Raw genomic sequence first — 21,545 nt, 5'->3', positions numbered from 1 at the left:
CTCATCGTGCATTGGAAGTGTGCTCACGTAGTAATACGTTCTTGCTTTTGTTTAGCCTGAAATATTTTTGTGTTTGTTAAAAATGGCCTGCACTGTGTTTATAAGTCTAGATAAAATACATGGTCCATAAATGTAAAAGTCAGTAAATGGTAGGACAGTATTTATAACTGGGCTGGTCATTAAAGACCAAACACTGAGTTATGGCACTGTGTTGCAGCTTTATGAATTATATGTCTGAACAGAGAAATCAATATGTCACAATTCTGAATGACTTGGCACCTTTTAATTTTCAGAGATCATCTTGCTTCAGATCTTGACACGCATCACTGGGCCAGGCAGGAAATGGGCCCCATGACTGGTTCCTGTCTTACAGGGCTCAGTAGGCTACATACAAATATCCTGTGCAGCAGATCTTTCAGATACCTGCCACTACACATCATCCTCAGCTAGATGCTAACGTGCCTCAGAAATGCAAACATGCAATTCAGGGCTGAAAATCTGGTCCACTGTGGTTATGAAAGGGAGCTAGTTCCAACTCCTCCAATGTGGACTGAATTTGTGGTCTCAATCTCATCCCTGGTGAAAAGATTGTTGGGATTTTTTCCCCCAGAAGGGAAATTATTCCACCATACACAATTCTGAAGACTAAATTAACAAGATAGAAAAAGGTGGTGCAAAGGCTGAAGCACTGTCTCTTCTCAAAGAAGATCCAATTAATGTGGTTTGGAGCAGTTCAGGGAAGTGCTGCTGCATCTGCTTGCTGCTCTCTGTGGTACTCTCTGGTCACCTGTCAGCAGGGCTCTCATTCAGTTTTTCGTGGCCATACCCAATAGTTATCAAAACCATTTCACATATTGCTTACTTGTTAAATTCTCAGTTTGCTCTTAAGGACAGCCAAGCTGAGCCTGAGTGCATCTGGGGAGCCTGAATAAATTTTCTCCAGCTGCAGGTTCCAAGTGATGATTCCTTGCTTTAGAATTGACTTTTACACACACTCAGCTATTCGGTCAAATGCATACTCATGCAATATGCAAACACGACATTAAAGGCGAAGGATTTTAAATGCTGGTATTTAAAATGCACATCTCCCCAGCACATGATAATGGTACTTTAAGCATCAGCATTCCTCTCAGATGAAAATGCCTTCATCCTCCCTCCCCTCTGCCCTTAGTGCTCAGGCTCCACAAATTTCACACACTATCCTGTCCCCCACACTGAGCCCCTATGCTCCCCATGCACCTCTTCACTGTCCTGGAGCCTCCATCCTCCTCTTCCTTGCTCCTGCTCTCCCTTTTGGGTCCTCTTCCCAAACACTGATACATTTTTAGATTTCTTCAGATCTACTGGTGATGCCAAGGCTGTTCAATACAGATGACACCGAAATGGTGTATGTAAACCATATATTTATAAACTTAGTCTAGTTAGATGGACTTGTTAACTGTATGGGATGTCCAAATAAACAGTATGGGTGTTAAAGCTCTCGAGGTTAAAAATGAGGTTGGTCAATCCTCTTATCGGTAAGAAGAAAATAACCATGTGCTGCAGAAAGTCTCACCTGGGACCTAGGTACTAAATGCCTGTTCTGAAAATAATGCTACACAAGAGTTGTTATTGATCCCTTCTGTTCAGATGACACTCACTCTTCCTAAGCTACATTTGGTTTTCCCCTCTGCTAGGCCTTAATTATTTTCTGTCAGGCCATCAAAGGCACTGGATATAATAAACTAAAATGTGCTCTCTCTGGAAGTACAGTAATTGAGAGGGAGACAAACAGATAAGTGACTATCTGAGGACCATAGGAGAGATTCTGGCTTACCCAGCACACAGATTTTGCAGGAATGGCAGTATATTTGCAGAGCCTAGTGAAAGTGAGCCAGAGCTGCTATACAATCAGCAAGGCCTGTCACTGAGGTAAGGGATATCAGCATATTTACTGATGTCCCATACCTAGCACTACATGTTTAGAGGAGAGAGACAGAGAGAGAGGGAGAGAGCTGAGCCTAAATTGATGATGATCTGCGGTGAGAAGGAAAATGTCCTATCTCCCTCCCTTGGTCTCTGCCTGCCACCTTCCACGCTCCCGGCCATGGCACAGGCCTTCCAAGGTTTCTCACTTTCTCCCTGTGCCAGAGAGGGGCTGTACTGCTGGACAGCCCCAGTCTAGCTGCCCCACTGCCGGTCCTCTCCCCAGCAGCACAGCAGTGGTCATGCACTGGCTCTCTCATATGTTGGCACAAATCCCATCATTTTTTGGCCCATTTTGGACACTGATCTACAACCAGCATCATTCAGACAGAGAATTACTTCAGAATGGGGAAAAAAAGACATCTGAGACAACTCTGGTTCACAGCAAGCATTCCCAAATGTCTGTATATCTTGCTAGCTCTTAAAGTAACCTGGATTTATTTCTGTTTGGAGGTAAAGGGTTTTAGTTCCTGTTTATAAATGGTTCAAGATGTTACTAGGCAAACAGAAATAAAGAATTGTGTAGAGTTTCCCCCCCCTCCTTGCTTTCACTGATGATTCTGAAACAAGAAGCCACCCTACTGCTAAGAGGTAGATTTTTTTTTGTATGCCTTATTTTCCTATACTATTTCTCTTCCCATAATGTGCTGAAGGCTCAGTGACTGTCTTGCTTTTCCTCATCACTGCATGGATATGCCCCCTGCCCTGTGTAAACACTGATGTTTCACTTCAGAGACACACTGAGCTTTTAGAGGACTCTGGCAGGTGCCTCACCAGAAGCTCAAGTCTGGCCCCAGGTTAAAATATGCTTAAATCTGCACCTGAGCTAAGGGACCTTGTCAAACCCTGACTCTCTAGCACCCTCACAATTACTCTCCTACATAGCTCCATGACTTATGGGGACATGGTTTCTCCTCCAGGTGATCTCCTTTTCATAGCAAGTTATCCCAGTCAAAAGCCCCGTCTGGCTGATCCCACTGTTAACACCCACATCCCTCACCTGCACCCCTTTGGCACCCCCTTTGTAACATAGGCTTATCAGCACTAACCTCACCACTGCAAATAGCCTAAGAAGTACCTGATGATAGAAGAAGGAAAATCTAGGATTTGCAGCTGCTATGTTTCTAAGGAGCATTCAACAATTTTTACTGCAGAAGATACTGTGAAAATCACTATTATATAAGAATATGTTTAGACTATAATCTGGGCAGTTATATTTTTAACTCTATTTAATGAGGTTAATGGCTTTTTCCCAGTTCAAAGACAGAGGTCCTCTCTTTATTCCTCCAAACCCCTCAAATCCATGAGTTCATGGTGCTCTGTACCACTTCTGTGGTGTTCTTCCATAGCAATGAAGTAGTCAATCCCCGTACTTTGGCACAGGATTTTTCCTTATTTTTCCATTTATTGTACTCCATGAATTTCAACAAAGGAAATATAGGAATGCTTAAAAAAAAAAAAAAAGAAAAAAAGAAAAGAAAAAAGAAAAAGAGAAAAGGAGTTCTAGCTTTTTCAGTGCACTGTGATCCCAAAAAGACATTTAGAGCTGATCAGTCAGGCCACCCTCCTGGATGAAACTCAGTGGATTATCTTCCCATCCCAAGATTAGGCCTTCATACACCGGCCCCTTTTTTTTCTTCTTCCAAGTGATCCCTGCTATTTGCTCATATCATACATTTATTTTCCTGAATTGTTGTTCTGATTTTTCATAAACATAAATGATGCTGACTGAAATCACACCTCATTACTTGATTCATAAAAGACGATTCTGGACTCCACTATGGCCTCTCATTTCAATCACTGTGTATTTTATATGCATACTTCAACAAACATGCGACCCCAAACAGGATTTTTCTACAGATGGGCAGCTGGACACACTGTATCACACTCAGTGATGGAAAGAAATGTTTAGTTTGACTTAATTACCTCAACCATTGACCACAGTGCCAAATAAGAACCCTTCTGCTATGTGACATCCCTGGGGGCATATTCCCCCTTCAGCCATGCAGGCATTTTAAAAGCCTATGGGAGCTGTACAGTCACTCTGCATGCTGATCTATGACGAGTAAATGTTGCTCCGACGGTTTTTGTCAGCGCTAATTTACTTGCTTTGTTTGTTTGCTTGGAGTTTTAATAATTGCATTAGAAGTCTTTGCTCCTGATGTATTTGACATTGTGCCATTGGTCCATTAGGATTTGGTTGAGTGTTGTGCATTATTTTTAATTTGCATTCACAGTATGCTCTGTAATAACTCCCACTGAATTCTAGCAATGGATGCTGTGAATTTGTATTAACAGCAGCGCTGTTTTGTGCAACTGTAGTAAAATTCTTTGCAAAAGAATATTTAGCGCATCATCTCCTTCAGCGAAGGAGATCAGACTTCCAAATAACAACAGAGACTTGCAAATTGTTCCTGGGCTAATTGTAATGGAAGGATTCATCTTGGATAGAAATCATTGGCACAAGCTACTGTTGATGCCAGAAGTTTACATGGTTTCAAAAAGCAATTAGACACAATTATGGAAGAAAAATCCATGGAAGGGAACTAAACACACAGCTAGCTCTAGTTCAGAAATTCCCTGAGCCATTGATTGCTGGAAGCTGAGAAGGGGTCCTAGGGATGGATCACTGCACAGTTCTTCCCTGGGATTGTGCTACTGGGCACTGCTTGAAGAACATGCTGTTCTAGTCTGACCCAGTATGGCCTTTTGCATAGTGTCGTGTTAAGAGGTCGTGCAGAGAGCCTTTAGGAAGAAAAAAGAATGGGAAAAAGAACTATCTCCCTTCAGGTTAACAACTTGCAAGTTTTTCAGTTTCTGAATTAAAATCCTCCTTCATACCTCATTGTAATTCAGATCCCCCTGGCCCATCAGCTTCCTTTGGAAAAGCATACACACTGGACTGAACCACAGCCATGGGCACATGCCTGCCGTGCTCTTAATTGGATGAAGGCTCACACAGTGGCTGGCGGTAGAGCACTCATTTTCAGTAGTTACCAGCCTCAAGTTTGCTTATGCTACAAGATGCATTTTTGGCAACAAGAATTTATCTGCCATTGGACTGGATCATCATTGCTATAAAGGAGAAGCTGGTTTCTCAGTTAAACTAAATAAAGGAATCTGATGGAGTGCACAAAATATCTTACTTTGATGGATATAAAAACATAGCTTACAACAGTGAAAAATGATTAATTTTTTGCACAAGAAGCAAGTCCTGCTGTTGGTTAGAAGCAGGAGTTAATAACACCAGGTCGTGGGTTCAATTCCCTACAGGTCATTCACTTAAGAGTTGAACTCGCTGATCCTTGTCTGTCCCTTCCAACTCAGAAGATCCTGTGATTCTGTAAGCATGCCATCTTATGAGACACTCAGAGTCCTGAAGACTTCTCCATGTGCCCTGATTTTTTTTTCACCTTGACCTTCTTGAAAGAATGAATGGTGCTTGACTGGATGAGTCATCACTGGCACATTTGATGAACATCTCAAAGTGATGATACATGTAGCTGCTTTTAAACATCTAATAATTTAGCTAGGTTTAGGTAGATCTCAACAGACTGTTTCCTGGCTGAATTTAGTTATTAAATTATTATTTTAATAAAGCCTAATTTTTAAGTTACAGGACACAAAATTCTGTCCTGAAAAAAACTGAGAAAAAAACATTAAGGCAAGATAAAAAGCATAGCAGCAACAGCCACACAAAGTGATTATTTGGTTTGGACTTTTTTTTTCATTTTAAGGGGGCACAGGAGTGCTTTTTGCAATTTTCCTTTAGAGGAATGATTGGGGCCATTTGATGTCCTGGAGTCTGGCAGACGGCACCTTAGTTCTTGCAGTTTATCATTATGTAAAACCATGTTGCCCAAAACCGTAGGTGGAAATAAATGAAGTTGTGAAACGCAATGAACCAATGACTTTTTCCCAGTTTGAAACACATATGTCTGCTTTGTAAATTTGCTGGAAGTTTTTTGTTTGTTTGTTTTGGTTTTTGTTTTGTTTTGTTTTTTTGCTAAAAGCGCATTGTGAGTACTCTAAAAATACCAAAATAGTTGTCTCACACCAACACCTCACTCTGGGGCCTCTCATACTTCCCCAGAACATGGGACTCCAGTTTCACTGAACATCTTTAGTACCTTTCTCTTCTTAATTGTAACAGTAATTTCTCCTCCTATTTGCGATAACTAATATCCCTATGACAGCCATTGCTTAGATGAGAAGGCAGCACTAGGAAAGCATTTAATGAACATTAATTGCTTCTTAATATGATTTAGCTGCTGGAAATAAGAAGGCTAAGCTGGCTCCATGTGACCCACAGCCCTACAGGCACCTCCACCAGACTCCTTTCGAGATGCAATCCTGCTGACCTGGGGGACAGCAGCCTTTCATGGATGATAACCAAGGCTACATTTTGTTTTTCCAAATTAGCAGCTAAGTAGGGCTGTAGGAGCTCAGTAACAAAGTCATGATGATACCACCTGGCTGATTAGTGATCTCTTCCTTCTGTGCAAGCCAGCAATTATCAATTCCTGCTGACTTCAGAAGCTAATGGGAATCAGAGGATGGGGGATGCTGCCAAAATGCAGCAGCTTCCAGCTGTGAGGAGGATGATGACATGGGACAGACTCTATGTATGCTGTCAAGTCTCTGTCTTTTCCTGTGCCATCTTTGGCACCTGTACCTTTATCATTTTTACCCTCTACATTACATTACCTGACACCATCATTTCTGGTGACCATGTAAGAGAAACTTGGTCTTTTGAATCCAACATTCCTAAATTTGAATTCTGATTCACCATTGATTCTTATCTCACCCTTTAGTAGGGTCACTTAACTTTTCTACTAAGCTGCTGTGCCAGGAAATTAAGCCTGGTAACATTTAAAGATACTGTGGCAATCAATCAATACATGTTTGTAAACTTGTTAGCAAACAACAATAACCAAGTGCCAAGTCTAATCTAAACACATTCAGTTTATAATCTTCCCATTTTCTTTGCAAGAACTTTAATATGACACAAAGATTAACCTTCTGATCTTGGGAAAAAAATCTTTACTGGTATTATAGACTAGCATTGGCAGCACACCTCTAACTTGAAATATTAAGTCCTCACTGGCATCACTAAATTTCCCATGGATTAGCTGACAGTGATACCTCAGGACTCACAGGAAAACTGTATTGCAGAGGGAAATAACAGTGAGGGCAAAAGCCAAATCTTCTTCTGGATTGTAATTCTTAGTCTTCTTTCATTCACTAATACCACTAGGCTTTTAAGATTAAATACTTATTGTTTTACATGGGGTATTTAATGGGTATTACAAAACAGCTGATGGTATCCACTAACATAAGCAGGAGCCTTCATGTTTTACAGAGGTGATGGGGGATTGATATTTCTAATATCTGCTGATCAATATACACATACCTTGAAAAGCTTGACTGTTGGCCCCCTACTTATTTGTATATAGTGTCAACTGGTTTTATTGGATAGGCCCAAAGCAAACTTTTGGGAAATGGTGATGAATCACCTTCATGTTCCAGACACTTACATTCAATCACAACAATTCAGAAGCTTGCTGGTTCGAGATTCACAACAATCTCGAACCAGCAAACTTCTTCAGGACTTCAGAAGTCTTCACACTCACTTTGTTTCGCTATTACAATTAAGTACCTCAAAGCCAAGAAGACAACAGAGCTGGGCTCCCAGGGGGACTGTGCAATGAGCCAGTCAGACACCTGCAACCCCTTGGGACACCAGCCAACTGCTTCTAGCTCTCTCCCAGCAGCACCCACAGCCCTGCTCACCAGCAAGCGAACGAATGCCCCAAAAACATCATTAGATGTCTCCCTGCATACCCCATCATAATCACAGATGGTGTTGTGCTGTTCCTCTGCTGCACTATAGGCGTGCTGCTTCTTATTGTCATATCTAACCACTCACAATATCAAGTCTGTGTCACTTCATTAATACAGTTACAGCAGAGCTCTTACTTTGAGACTTTCTAGCCATTGTTTAATGAGCAGCAGCTCCAAGGCTTAAGGAAATGCTCACAGATACAGAAAACACAAAGGATAGGGAAGAATCTGCAAAAACAAGGTGTCAGCTCATGATTGAAAGGCTGCTGTAAGTCACAGCATCTCTTCTACCCACTTTTAATAAAGTGGACCTAGTTATTTGCACCTTGTCACCTTACTAGGTTTCTCATACTAATGGCTGGCTTCTGAAAGCAACGCTGAATGCACCAAGTAGAAAGTTACAAGCTTACTACAGAAACATTTCTTTACCAAAACCACTGCAAATCATAGACTCATAGAATGTTTTGGGTTGAAAGTGATCACCTAGTTCCAACCACCCCTTGCCATAAGCAGGGACACCTTCCCCTAGGTGAGGTTGATCCAAGCTGGCCTTAAACACTTCCAGGGATGGGGCATCCACAGCTTCTCTAGGCAATCTGTTCCAGTGCCTCACCATGCTCATAGTAAAGACTATCTTCTTAATATTCCATCTAAACCTGTCTTCTTTCAGTTTAAAGCCATCCTGGTTGTCCTATCACTACATGCCCTTGTTAAAAAGTCCCTCTCCAGCTTTTCTGTAGGCCTCCTTCAGATACCAGAAGGCTGTAATGAGGTCCCCCCAGAGCCTTGTCCAAGCTGAACCACGGCAGCTCTCCCAGCCTGTCTCCACAGCAGAGGTGTTCCATCCCTCAGATCGCGTTCACAGCCCTCCTCTGAAGGTTCAGCCTTCTTATGTTGGGGGGCCCCAGAGCCGCACAGTGTTCCACGTGGGGCAATTTTTCTCTATAATATACATATTTTTATAACATACCATAACAAAACCCAGGACACGCTGACTATTATTTTTTTTTAATTCAGAGAAAGAACTATTGAAGTAGCAACGGCTTCACTACACCAGCCACAGGGCAGGGCTGCCTGCCCTCGCCAGGCAAGCCCCGCACCCTGCTCCCGCCGCCGTCCCGCACGGCGCCCCTCTCCCCCATTAAAGTTGGGGCAGTTTCGACTCCCTCGCTCCGCCGCCCTCGACACAGGGAAGCGCTCCGGGAAGCGCTCCGGGAAGCGCCCCGAGCTGCCGCCGGCACAGGCCGTTAGCAAAGGCCGCCCGGCCGCCGCCCTCACGCCAGACGAGCCCGGCCGCCCCCCGCCAGCACCGGCGGGCCGGGCCGGCGCTGCGGCCGCGGCGGGAGGGGGAGCCGATGGCGGCGGCGCAGGGCTGCGGGCGAGGGGCGGAGCGCAGAGACCCTGTGGCTGCCATGGCCGCCTCCCCCTACCCGCAGCCTCCCTTAAATACTATGGGGCCGTAGCTGCGACGGGCGCCGCTGCCGAGCGCACCATGCGGGCTGTCATCGCCTTGGCCGCGGCGCTGGGCAGCCTGCTGCTGGGAGGCTGCCTCCTGCGCCTGGGCGGCTGCCTCCTGCGCCTGGGCGGCCAGCAGCCCCTCCGCGCCAGGTAGGGCGGCCGGGCGGCCTCGCCCGCGGTCCGGAGCCGGCTGGAGAGGGCGGGAGGAGCGGGACGAGCCCCGCGGGGCGCGGCGGAGCCTGGCGCGGTGCCCCGGCTCGGTCTGGCGGGTGCTGGCGGCTCTGAGCGGGTCGTGGGCAGGAGAGCGGCGCCGCTCGCGCCGGGTGATGTGCAATCACCGCCCGGTCCTGACAACTTTGTTCTCCCGTCTCGCTTGCCAGGGGCTGGGAGGAGGACGCAGGAGTAGCGGCTGTCACGCCGAAAGTGGTGCGAGCCCTCAGGTCTCCCCTGACGCCCCTTCCTCAGACCGAGAACAGGTACGGGCTGGACGCCCGCAGGTGGGTCCGTGAGGTCGGGTCTATCAAAGGAGAAATTCGCCTTCGCTCCGGTTCATTCTTGCTTTTGTTTCGGCAGCTTGATCAGAGAGAGCGTTAGAGATTATTAGAGCAAATGGCACTTTGCATTAACTATTGTGAATTATTTGCTCATGGGTTTTTTATTGACGGCTGTCACTCTGCCGTTGGTTTTGAACCCAATAAAATATTGCCTAGAGCAATTTCGTTAGCGTACGATGCAAAAAGTGCCTGCTGAATGACACGTTCCAGGTATCTTTTTATTCTTCTTTCCAGGAAGGTGGAGCTGGAGCTGGGCAATGTTACTGTTTTTATAATCTGTATTTAGTTAAAAATACAGATTTATCATTTACAATCCATAGGATGAAGGCAAGACTTATGAAACCTGTTTAGCTTTGGGTTGGCATTGTACTTTCTGGGAGCCCATTCACTTGATCCTGTGTCTTGACCTTCTAGACCGGTGTAGATTTTTGCTTTACAGCCTGTTATTTTATACTGTAAAGTTTAATATGAAGATACTTTGTAAAATCAGCTATGAAAAGTTGTGCCTTACATGCAGACTTCAATACTAATGACTATTGTTTTCCTGCTCTTGAGTCCCCACACACTGTAGGAAAACTAAGAATGCAGAAGATAGTGGTGTAATCCACACATGAGATCAATACTATGTAAGAAGTGGTTTTGAAATATTTTTGCTTTCTTCTTTTACTTTATATGGCATTATTACCTTTGCAGTTACCGTGACTATTATATGTCAATATATATTATGGTCAAAAACGCATTATAAAAATTAGAAAGAACTTAAGAATTGGGTCTTTCATAGAAACTATGGTGTCCTGGTTATGTTAAAGACAATGGTGACAGTGCAGTTAACCTTACTGAGGCCACCATCTCACTCAATGTAGCTGAATTTGACAGCCCATGCTTTCCCAAAGTAAATGCAACTGATGTTAGTTGTAGTAATGATTGCAGTGTAGCCTAACAATGCATTTCTTATGTGTTTCTGATGAGATAGCCTTGTGCTCTCTCCCTCAATATTTAAAATTTTCACAAGCTGTAAGTTTATAGCATCTTTCAAAGTTAGAGTGAAAGAAAAGGAACAGAATTCTGCAAATGTTCCTACGTGGTGTTACGAGCTTCTAGCCTGCTTCTCGTTCCTGTTCTCATTTTTCCCTTTTTGCTTTTTTTCCTTTCTTTCACTCTCTTGATATAGGTTTTTGCAGTATGTACTGTTCTGCTTTGCTTTTTTTGTAGCCATTACTCCATTCTTTTCTCCACTCTGTTTTGGGTTATGTCTGTGGTTTCCCCCTGGCCCATCTCCTCATGCTCCTCCTTGCTACTTTCTGAGCTGCATCTCCTTTTATTCAGCTCTCTGTGTTATACCATGGAGTTGAATTGACTCGAAATGCTGGCAGAGAGCACTTTAGAGAACAGTCTAACTATTTCCCATCTGCTGTTGGTACACTCACAACTGGAGCAATGCAAGTAGAAAGAACACACACCAAAGAGGTCTGAAAATCCATGTCATTTTTTTAACCTTTGTAATAGGGCAAGTGATAGTGTGATTTTAAATATGTATTTTTCCTTATTCTGCTTGGAGGATTTTGGCACCAATTTGAAGCTACTTTTTGTCAGCCTGAAATTGTATTTCTTCATGACTAAGTAACTGCAAAAGTGTGTCAAGTAAATAATTCATCAAAGAAAGTTTCAATATACTCAAGCCTCTGAAACCGTAGTGTCTTTGGAGAGATGTGTTGCTAGCTGAATCCAAGAGTGGATGTCCTTTCTCACCTGAGTGCCTGTGCTCAGTAAGCTGGCCTGACAGAAGTTTGTGGTACATGTGTGGCTAATTAGAAAGGAGAGAGAGCTGCTGGACTGGACTGACCAGAAGCTGTTACTTCATCCAGAGAGCAGCAAGACTGGGCAGGGATCCATGCTGGAGGGGTTTGATCCAGGCAGCAGCTGGACTGGGCCTGGCTAAGGGCCATGCTGGAGATGTTTGATCCAGAGAGCATCTGGACTCATTCAGGAGGTTCAGACCAATCCCTCAGTGATGGAGATGGATGGTCTGGTCAATAGGAATTAGATTCCAGTGTGCTGTGGGGAAGTGTGGTTCTCCTAAACAACCCTGATCGTTTGAATGGCGTTGCTGTGTTATTGGCAGCAATGTCCTTTCCTGCATAAGAGTAAGATGATGTGCATGGATGTTTCCAGGAAAGGAAAAAGAAAAAAAACCTCGGCACTATCCTTGACCTCTAAGTAAAAGTAATCTGGACAATCTTCACAGCCACAAGCTAATCTTTTTTTGTTATCATTATTTCCTTTGCTGTTGGAGGCATATTTGTAACCAGACATCTTCCAAAGAATCTCTAAGGCCCTATTATTCTGTGCCTTGCAGTATTGAAAGCTAATCTGTTCTTTTACTTTGAGCAATTCTTTTAAAAGGATGAAACTGAAGGATGAAAGGATGAAAAGCAGGGGATTGGATCAGACTCTCTTAGATATTTAGGCAGCTATTATGTGCAGCAATGTTTAAATACATGGTGACCAGGCACCTAAAGTTCTCTGGAGATCTGTGTCTTAAAAAAACTTGATGATGTGGTTTGTCTCTTACAGGACACTGCTTACCCCTTTTTCTTGTTAAGCCTTAGCTAATTGGAGCAATATGACTGCCTCTACAGTGCAACTTGCACATCTAGTCTTGGGCTTATTTCACAGCCTACTCTGCCTCTAAGTAGGGTTTCTTACTGAAAAGAAAGGCCACTGTTAGTAAGATGTCTATTAGTCCCCAGATTTGTTTGTGGAACCAGTATCATTTTTACTGCAATAGTATGTTCTCTGGCAAATTCTCCTATCTATGCCTCATACTGTCCTCTCAATTTTTAAGCTCTAACTGCGAGTACAATTTATATTTTCTTAAGTACAGCCTTCTTGCATTTTCAACAGTACAACTGAAAAAAGAAGTCTTGCATTTTTCCCACCTTTAGACCCTTGGTCTTCCCTCTCTCCTTTTCTCTCTCCCCAGCTGTGTTTGTGCAGGCATATTTGTTTGTTAATAGTAGAACAGAAGGCTCAGTACTGCTAGTGCTTCTCAGGGGAAAATGAAAATAGTAAGAGAAGCTAGGTAGTATTTTCCTTGTTATGAGGCCCAGTGTGTGCTAGGTTAAATTTAGGCAGAAATTCTAGCTCCTGTTATACTACCCAGGAATATGCAGCAGATAAATAATGCTAGGTCCTGCAAGGGAAGTCAAAATAACACTATTTATGTATACTTTATATAGAAGTAACAAGGCAGAGGTACCCTAAAGAACTGACCACCATTACTCTGTCAGTCTGTGTGCCAGTTCTAAGGCATTCTCTTACTATTTCTCTAGCTTGCTTTTCGTCTTTACACGTCCAAGGCAAGCACAGTGTAAAGACCACTGAGGTAATTGAATAGTGGGAGAAAGTGATTGAGAAGCTATGGGTAAACAAGTTAGTATTAATACAGTGTTCCATAGTGTTGATTTCTCCAATTCCTCTCTCAGCAGCAGATCTGTATGCAGGCCTAGGAAATAAACAGCTATACTTAATTAACAATGCTACACAGACCTGTACATTCTGTCTACTGACAAAATATTGCATTCAGGCAGTCAGAAGGGGAAGAAGAGGCAGGCTAATACCACAATTATGGAGTAGCCTAGTATATTACACAAATAATTTGCTATGGTTTAGATTAGACAGCAGTGGGGGTCCACTTTATTAATTTTACTGCTCTCTTAATATTTTGCTTCTTCATTCCCAAGTGGTGCATGCAGACATATTTTAGGAGCACCTTTTGAACCCATGCCTCATGTATTAGCTCTGTCTAAATGAATAGGTGTTCAGCTGAAAGCTGCTGCCAGGACACATTTATGTTCTGACAGTGGTAAAAGGTTTCTGTTCACTTGGTCCAAGTGAAACTGCTCTGTCATTCTATCGTGTGCCATTGTAACATGATTTTAGTGTAAGTACCTTATTCTTTTCACTTCAGCTACCATGAGGCTCTGAATGTTGCTTGTCATGTTACCTGTCATGCAGTTTATAGATTTTATAAATAAAAAGTATCTGATGTTATACATAACCCTGGTGAATGCACTGGAGGGTCTTTCAAACAATTTAAAGATGCAGTTTGTGTAAAAACCAGATTTAACATTCCTTAGATAAGCAATACCTCTATAGGAACTTGAACAAAGGTAGTAGGATCAGTGCCTTTAACAGTTGCTGTGATTAATGTTTCAAGACAAATTCTTACTCCTGTGGTTTGATGAAGTCATTTTTATAGTCCATTTCACCAAGAATTTAAATTGTGTATTGCCTTATTAATCAAGGTGGTGTGAACTTTAAAACATCACTATATTCTTATCATCTGATTAATTAGAAATAGTGTCAAAGACAGCACTTAAGAGGACCCTTCCTATGGAAGTATGAATTGTGGGTTTTTAAATAGTATTCAACTAACAGATGATGAGTTTCAAATATAAATTAGTCCCTTCAAGGGAAGGATTAAGACAGAAGATATTCACAATCTGGATAATGCTATTCAGTGCCATTTTGGTAGACTGATAAAAATGTGCAATTTTGCCTACAGAAGTTATCCTTTTTAGCTGGAGATGCTGAGCTGGAGCATGTCTAGAGCTCTTGTGCTGCTTCAGACAGACAAGAGCAAGAAGCTATAGAAAAGAGCAACAACTGGTTCTGCTGGGTGTGGAATGGATAGCCGACGAGTGGGATTTCCCCATACTTTCAGTGTGGATATACTAGGGAGATGAAATTTTGGTTGCTTTCACTGCTGCCAGATGGTTCAGGTCTGAGAAATTTTGAGTATCTCATCCCACATTCTTTGTTTCTATCTGATTTTGAGGGATATCTAGAGGAGTGACCTTTTAATCTTTGTGTTACAGTATGAGTCACAGCACCAGTTTTTCCATCTGCCATTTTTTCTTTTCTTCCCTACCATTCCTCCATCTTATGCCCATCCCATTTTCCTACTCTGATAACTGGGGTTGAGTTTGGTTTTTTTTTTAAAGGGCGTGCCTTTGCTTTTCCTGCCTGTACCTTGTACCTTTCTGCTCCCCCAGCATGCTGTCTTACTTGACACACCCCTCTGTCTGGTGATTCCCTGCAATGAGGTTCCCTGTTGTCTCAGGACTGAATGCTGCAGGAGCAGCAAAAGGACTTTCCATATAGTTTCTGTCTAAAGGTGGATTCTGATCTTGTCTTAAACAATGTTACAGTTTGAGGATCTGCTGTCTTCCTGAGAGCAAGATATAGAATAAAAACGTGCTGATAGATAAGGCACATGGTCTTAATCTACTGCGGATTTATTAAAGTACAGATGGTGTGCTTCTTGAGTTTCTAGAATTACCATAGGAAGTATGTGGTCCTCAAGCTGTTCATATATGATTAACAAAACCCTGTTTTTCAGATTTAGTCCAATGAGATTGGCTTTGAGAACATCTAAGCCCTAGGGAAAATACAGCTGAAATTTCCCTGTGTCATCAGTTTTATGAGTTCAAGCCAACAGAATGTTTCTACTTCAAGTTCTCATTTAGCTTAATAGTTCACAAAATTAGTTGAATATGGCTGATATCTGCGTTGTTAGGCACGTTATTGATTTCATTGCAGAAGCTGTAGTGCTGCTCTAAGTAGTGCACAAGACTGTCATCCACTAGGTCAGGTAAATTCATTTAGTGGTAAATGTTGCCTTGCACAGTTGTCTGAAATGAGCAGAAATTTAATCTGAGTCTGATGTCTGCACAACTTTGCCATGAATAATGCAGTAGAAGTCTGGACTGCCTCTTGCACACCCATCTTTATCTAAATGCAAAAAGATTTCACTCATGAAGCAGAGGCCACTCTGACAGTGAAACAGAAATTTAACTTTTAGTGTAATAAGTGGTTTACATCTCTTGCAAATAAATTGTTTTAATTGTGTACCTTTTGCACCACATAAAGAAGGTTGATTCAATTTTATGTATAAAAAGCTGCAGAAGAAGCATTTTGGTGATCTAACATGTGGCTGTAAAAGTGATTGTGAGGCTTTAATGACAAAACAGAATAGGGAATTATTTTGTTCTTTCTTTTTTCTGACTTCCTCTTTTTTGAATTTTTCAAGTCTTGAAAATGATTGCATAAAAACAATTGCATATTAAAAAATGAGGCAACTTGCTTGCGTTGATCTTATGAATTTTTAAAAGGACTAGAAGTCTGTGGAGTAAATCTTGTATTTGAGAGAATATTTAGTCATTGCCCCAGAGATCTCAAGACAGGAATTAATAGGAAGTTGAAAGGACTTGTAATGGTTGTCTGCACAGAGTTGTGAAAGAATGTTGGTGCTCTGCCACTCTGCTAACGCACCTCGCAGGGAGCTGATCAAACTTAACTGCCTGCTCTGCCTTGGTCATCCACTTGGCAACCTTCACCTGTTAGACAGTGTCTCTTCTGGCCAGCTGTGGCTCAGAAGGGCTGAAGTCACGTCTCAAATCAACATCAGCATCTTAGGTTTTAGTTATAATGAAAGGCTTATTTGCAGCAGTAACGTGTACTTGGCTTATATCAATAGTTCTTTTTTTTTTTCCTTTCTATTTCTTTAAGATGCTGTTTAGGCAGCTAAACTTTTGCCTGTAGCCATTTCTCTTATTTTAAGCTGCAGCTGCAGAATAATCATTTGATGTTACTGAGTTAAAGAAGCAAGAGAGAGAAAGCATGATGTAGTGCTAACTAAATTTGTTTGAGAACTGGAAAGGGCCTACCTGGTTTTTCTGCATAGACAGAACCATTCAGACCAAGCTGCAATAAATCTGTGTACATAAATTTTGTAGGCAGAATATTTGCTAGCACTTGCTATGTGAGATCTGCAGAGTTCTTAGCTCTGAACTGTGTGCTCTGAGAGCCTTCTGCTATTTGTATTTTACTCCTTGAGAAAAAATGAGATAAAGAGCTGTATGCAAAGGCAGCCAAGGAGCTCTCAGTAGGCAGTGCCAGCTGTTACTATCTATTGAAGTCACTGCAGAACTGAAAGGATAGAGGTTTGTGTTGTGTTGTCTTACTGTTTTCCTCAACAAGGGGCATACAGACTGGATACTTCCTCGGGGGCACTGAGTGTATTCTGGGAAGAATTTATTGGTGGTGGGAAGAAATGAAGAGGGCTGTTCTCTCTCCTTGGCAGCCTACATCCTGTGGGAATTGCTGTTAGGGCTGACTAACTCTAGAAAATTCATGGGCAATGGAAAGAAGAAGAAAGGTGATTCTTCCCTTCCCTGTCAGCTATGACCATGAGAGTCAGTTCAGTAGCAAAATAAACAAGAATTTATTCTCTTTCTTCTTCAGTCAGTCTTCTCATTTGAAGCATTCAAGAAGAGAAGGCTCAGGAGAGAGCTCATTGGTACCTGAAGGGAGGGTGCAGAGGGTGGAGCCAAGATCTTCTTAGTGGTGCCCAGTGATAGAACAGAGGCAGTGGGCACCAGCTGAAACACAGGAGGTTCCCTCTGATCATCAGGCATCACTTTTTTCACTGTGAGGGTGACTGAGCGCTGGCACAGGCTGCTCAGGTAGGTTGTGGAGTCTCTGTGCTTGGAGATATTCAAAAGCATCTGGTCACAGTTCTTGCTCACCCTCTCTAGGTGGCCCTGCCTGAGCAGGGAGTTTGGACTAGATGAGCTCTAGAGATGCCTTCCAACCCTCATCCACTCTGTGGTTCTGTGACTTGAAATGGCATCTTTCCCAAGCAAGGTCTTCAAAATCAGCTTGTCAGAAATCTTGTTGCTAATGGGTCTCCACGTTGTAGCAGATAAAGACAATGGAGTTTTGATCCTTGTCAGTAAAAGCAGTGGTGGCTCAGAAGCAAAAGCAGGAACGCCTTTCTCTCTGTGTGTGAGTGCCTCTGTACAGAGATATTTCAGTTGTTCTCTAAGAACAGCACATGGCATCTCTGTCTTCTGTGTTTCTACTTCTGGTTTGGGCAAATAGGCTGCAATGTCCAAGGGGTCTGTAGTGAAGCAGTGGAAAGAAGCAAAGAGGAGGGGGAAGTGGCAGGGAAGAGCATGGTAAGGGCAGGGAAAATAATGCCAGGGGAAAAATCTTTATGATAAATGGCAATCCACAAAGTGAAGGTTGGTGCTAGAAAAGGGTGATTGTATGAGACTGGACATAGATAGAGGATGAACTGAGGTGAATGGAATAAGACCTTGGTATCTTAGTCATTTACTAATTTACATCTCAGTCTTCTACAAGGGCTGCACAGAGCAAGAGGACCACACAGGAGTTTGGTGAAAATAAGATAGGAATTAAAGATCACTATCTGGCACTTGCCTTGGTTCCTTTTACAAATATTTGTTCTTTTGGTGTAAATAAAGAATAAACAAGGAAGTATTATGCTTGAGTACCTAAGTTAAGGTCAGAGTACAAAGATCCACTTCACCTGTGGATAAACTTTCCTGTATATATTATATTCACTCTGAATATTGCATTTCATCAACAATTTTAGGAAATCACATCTGCTAAATATTTTGCTAGTGAATATTTTAAATATCTTCAAAACTTAATGTTCAAGAGGCTTTCAATTTATTTTATTTTTAAATTACATTTGCTCATTACAGTGTAAAGTGGAAAATATAATTCAGACTATGAAATAGAAATTTTAAAGAACCAAGTATTTTATAGTCCCTAACAGAAAACTCTCTTTTAATAACAGGAGCTTCACAATAGAAGTCCATAAGATTTGTTTGGTAATGTTTTCAGCTAAATCAGCAGTTATTAATCTTACTGTCATAGCAAAGTAAATGTGGCAACATTGGTAGAATATGTTCTCTCTTTTAAAGTTTATTGCTTTTTCTCCTCCTGTTCCCTTTTAACAGAACAACTCATAATAAAAATGGAATTTACCAGTTTGAACAGGCTTCAAAATGTAAAGCAATTCAGGACAACATTTTGTCATCATCTATCAGGAAGAAAAGGTAGGTGTTTGCTGTCCTTTCTGCTTTGTTTGTTTTAAATAGAAGGGTAAATATTGTCCTTTTTTACATAATTCTTGGTTTAATAATGTGGAGCTATGCAACAGAAAACTGGATTTGTTCAGCCAGTGTTTGCTGCATTTTTTCTTTTACGTGGATAAGATTTATTCGAGGTGGGATTTTAACTTTTTAATTTTTATAATACAAGATTTCTTCTTGTCAGTTAGCAACATTACATTCCAAGTTATTAACGAAAATATTGAGTAGAAATGTGGGGTATAATTTCATTTTTGAGTGTCTTTTCCCTGACTGGTGAACCCTCCTCCTTTTATGAGCAATTTCAGTTAATGATTCTGTTCAGCATTGCTGACTAGAGGAAGTTTGGAAATGTACTAGTATAAAGACTTGCTGGTTAGTTGCATGATTGCATTATGATTACAAGTCCACAGGAAACTAACAGTCCAATTTTAGACACATTGGAAAAAAACACCCCAAATTAATTTTGGGTTTCAACTTGCTGTTCTGTATTTTTCTGGCATGGAGAAAAATCCAACTTTGGTATCAGTCCTGCTCAAATTCCTTGTCACTTTCCAAAGTGAAAAGCTGAGAAGCAGCCATTGTTTTGGACATGTAACATCTTTTCCTGTATCGATGCGCCAATAAATAAAACATTGAAAGTAAGAAAGGCTTCCCATCAGGACTGAGTTGCAGCTTAAAATGGATGGTGCCATGCTGTCTTTAAAGCTGGGAGCTTCCCTCCCCACTCCCCTCCATTTGGGAAGAGAAATGGAATGAGATAAAAGGTGAGCTAAAAATAATTGTATGCTTTTCCCTATTCAAAGTACTGGAGAACTCAATTTTTTCCTTAATGCCAAAAAAAAATATTAAATGACGATTTGAAAACTTACTCTGTCTTTTCTGCCCCCTCCTCACTTTTTTATTGCATTTAGAGATCTTTTACTTCTCTTTAAGTCATCATATTTCCAGCATTTTGTCTTTGCTCTTATTATTACTTCTTTATTTATTTATTCTTTTTTTCCCCTTCTTTACAGCCTCTTCTCCCATCAGTATTCCACCTCTTTCAGCAACACTATCACTGAAGTTTTTATTCTTTTGAAAGGTGCTAGACCACTATGTTACTGATGCACTGACAGTGAGAGCTGAAACATAGACTGGCAGAGACCAAAGAATGCAGTTAACTGAAAACTTGAGTGATTAACACCAAGGGAAGGAAAAAAAGTCACTATACTGCTTTCAAAATCTACTTACAGCAATATAAATGCTGTTGTTTATCCCACACATTGCAAAGGTTTACAGTCTTTGGAGATGAGCTCTTCATATTGAGAGCATTTTGGAGCTGAGATTATGGGAGAAACTTCACAAAGTACAAGGCCTTTATTCCATGTTTAAAGAGAAAGGGGCTGTACCAGTTAATAAGGTAGAAGATGAATTGGGCAGGTAGGAAGAGAAACAGATGCTTAGGAAAAAAGGGAGCAAGGGATTGCTTTTTGCCATGAATATTGCAGCTATTAACCTTCACTGAGAGAAGCTGCAGGGATTTTGTTGCTTTTTCAAGGTGTGACCCATGGGCGTGGTATATAAATGCTTTATATTGCAGTTCTAGACTTGCAGGGACATTCTGGACACTCCTGCCTCTTAAATTGGAAGAAAGAGGGGAAAAAAATACTAATTTAAAGCTTGTCAAATGATTTGATAGTAAGAAATTCTGTGTAACTGGGAAGTTGTTATTATTATTATTATGGCAAGTATGTGCTGGTGGTGGTGACAAAGCCTGAAGTACTGAGTTTTGCTAGCAGTATTCCATTTTTATTCTAGAGCAAGCCCTGTGTACAATCTCCTGAGGGCTTATAAAACTGTTTTGTTTTTTTTTTTTTGGTAGTGTTAAAGTGTTCAGAGGCAAAACAGAGCCTCCCTTATTTTGCATTTCATGCCACAGCTTTTCTTATTTTTTTCTATCTTGAACATAAACTGCCTAGTACAAATGTGTCCTTTTTTCACTCCTGCTGCTCAATCTTCCTTCTAATTCAAATACCTTTTTTTACAAGCTGGTATTTAGTTTTAGCAAATAACCAGTGAGACTGCATCTGTCTGTTCTGACATTTTACCTGTTGTCTCCATACTATCACTACACTTTTGTCCTTGCTGTTGTCCTTTTGATATCTGCCAAAAATTAGAAGATACTAATATTTTGTCAGTGCTTTGATTGTGAATAGTAATTCCACCTTAGCCACTGCAGTTAACATAGAAGGTAACTTCTTACCTGACAAATACTCTTTGGGAAAAAAAAAAAAGCCTTCCAGGTGTTATTTGACAGTCAGGCTCATATAGTATAAGTGAGTTTCCTAGGGCAGAAAATTATTATAATGGTTGTGGTGCAGGTGGCAGACAAAAACAGGACAAAATACCCCATATTTCATTCATTCACTCTTCTCAGCACTGTAATCATTGTGTTGTCCAAGTATTTATAGTTCAATTTACCTAAGCCTTTTTTATCTTAATAATAAAACCCTTTTAGCATCAGTGAGTATGTGCTGTAGGCTCCTGGGTGCCAGTGGAAATATTTGTAATGTGCCAGCTCTTTAAAATGGAAGAGTGGAGAAGATGACTGTCTGGGTTGCAACAGAGTAATGAAATGATTCCCTGATAACCTGAACTGATTCATTTAGAGAAGTGAGTCCCCAAGCCTCCTTTAAAGCAGGAAATGCTAAAATTGGCTTTCTGAGAGGTAAACAAAGTTTTCTGGGCTGCAAACCCAGCTGCAGCAAATCCTAGA

At 41.5% G+C, this 21,545-nt stretch overlaps 1 protein-coding gene across 4 annotated transcripts in view; it reads left to right on the top strand.

Moving 5' to 3' along the window:
- The first annotated feature begins 8,996 nt into the window (after positions 1-8,996).
- Positions 8,997-21,545, top strand: part of ST8SIA6 (ST8 alpha-N-acetyl-neuraminide alpha-2,8-sialyltransferase 6) — a 45,924-nt gene continuing 33,375 nt past the window's right edge. The window contains exons 1-3 of one of the 4 annotated variants that reach the window (XM_068212269.1): positions 8,997-9,417; positions 9,648-9,764; positions 18,656-18,754. In XM_068212269.1, the coding sequence (XP_068068370.1) occupies positions 9,302-9,417; positions 9,648-9,764; positions 18,656-18,754 (332 nt within the window). In that variant the 5' untranslated portion in view covers positions 8,997-9,301. The remainder of the gene's footprint in view (positions 9,418-9,647; positions 9,765-18,655; positions 18,755-21,545) is intronic. The other 3 variants (XM_068212285.1, XM_068212277.1, XM_068212260.1) reach the window with 3 other exon arrangements.

The sequence above is a fragment of the Anomalospiza imberbis genome, chromosome 1 (assembly GCF_031753505.1).
Source record: "Anomalospiza imberbis isolate Cuckoo-Finch-1a 21T00152 chromosome 1, ASM3175350v1, whole genome shotgun sequence".
Taxonomy (NCBI): domain Eukaryota; kingdom Metazoa; phylum Chordata; class Aves; order Passeriformes; family Viduidae; genus Anomalospiza; species Anomalospiza imberbis.
This window is presented reverse-complemented; position numbering and strand designations above follow the sequence as displayed.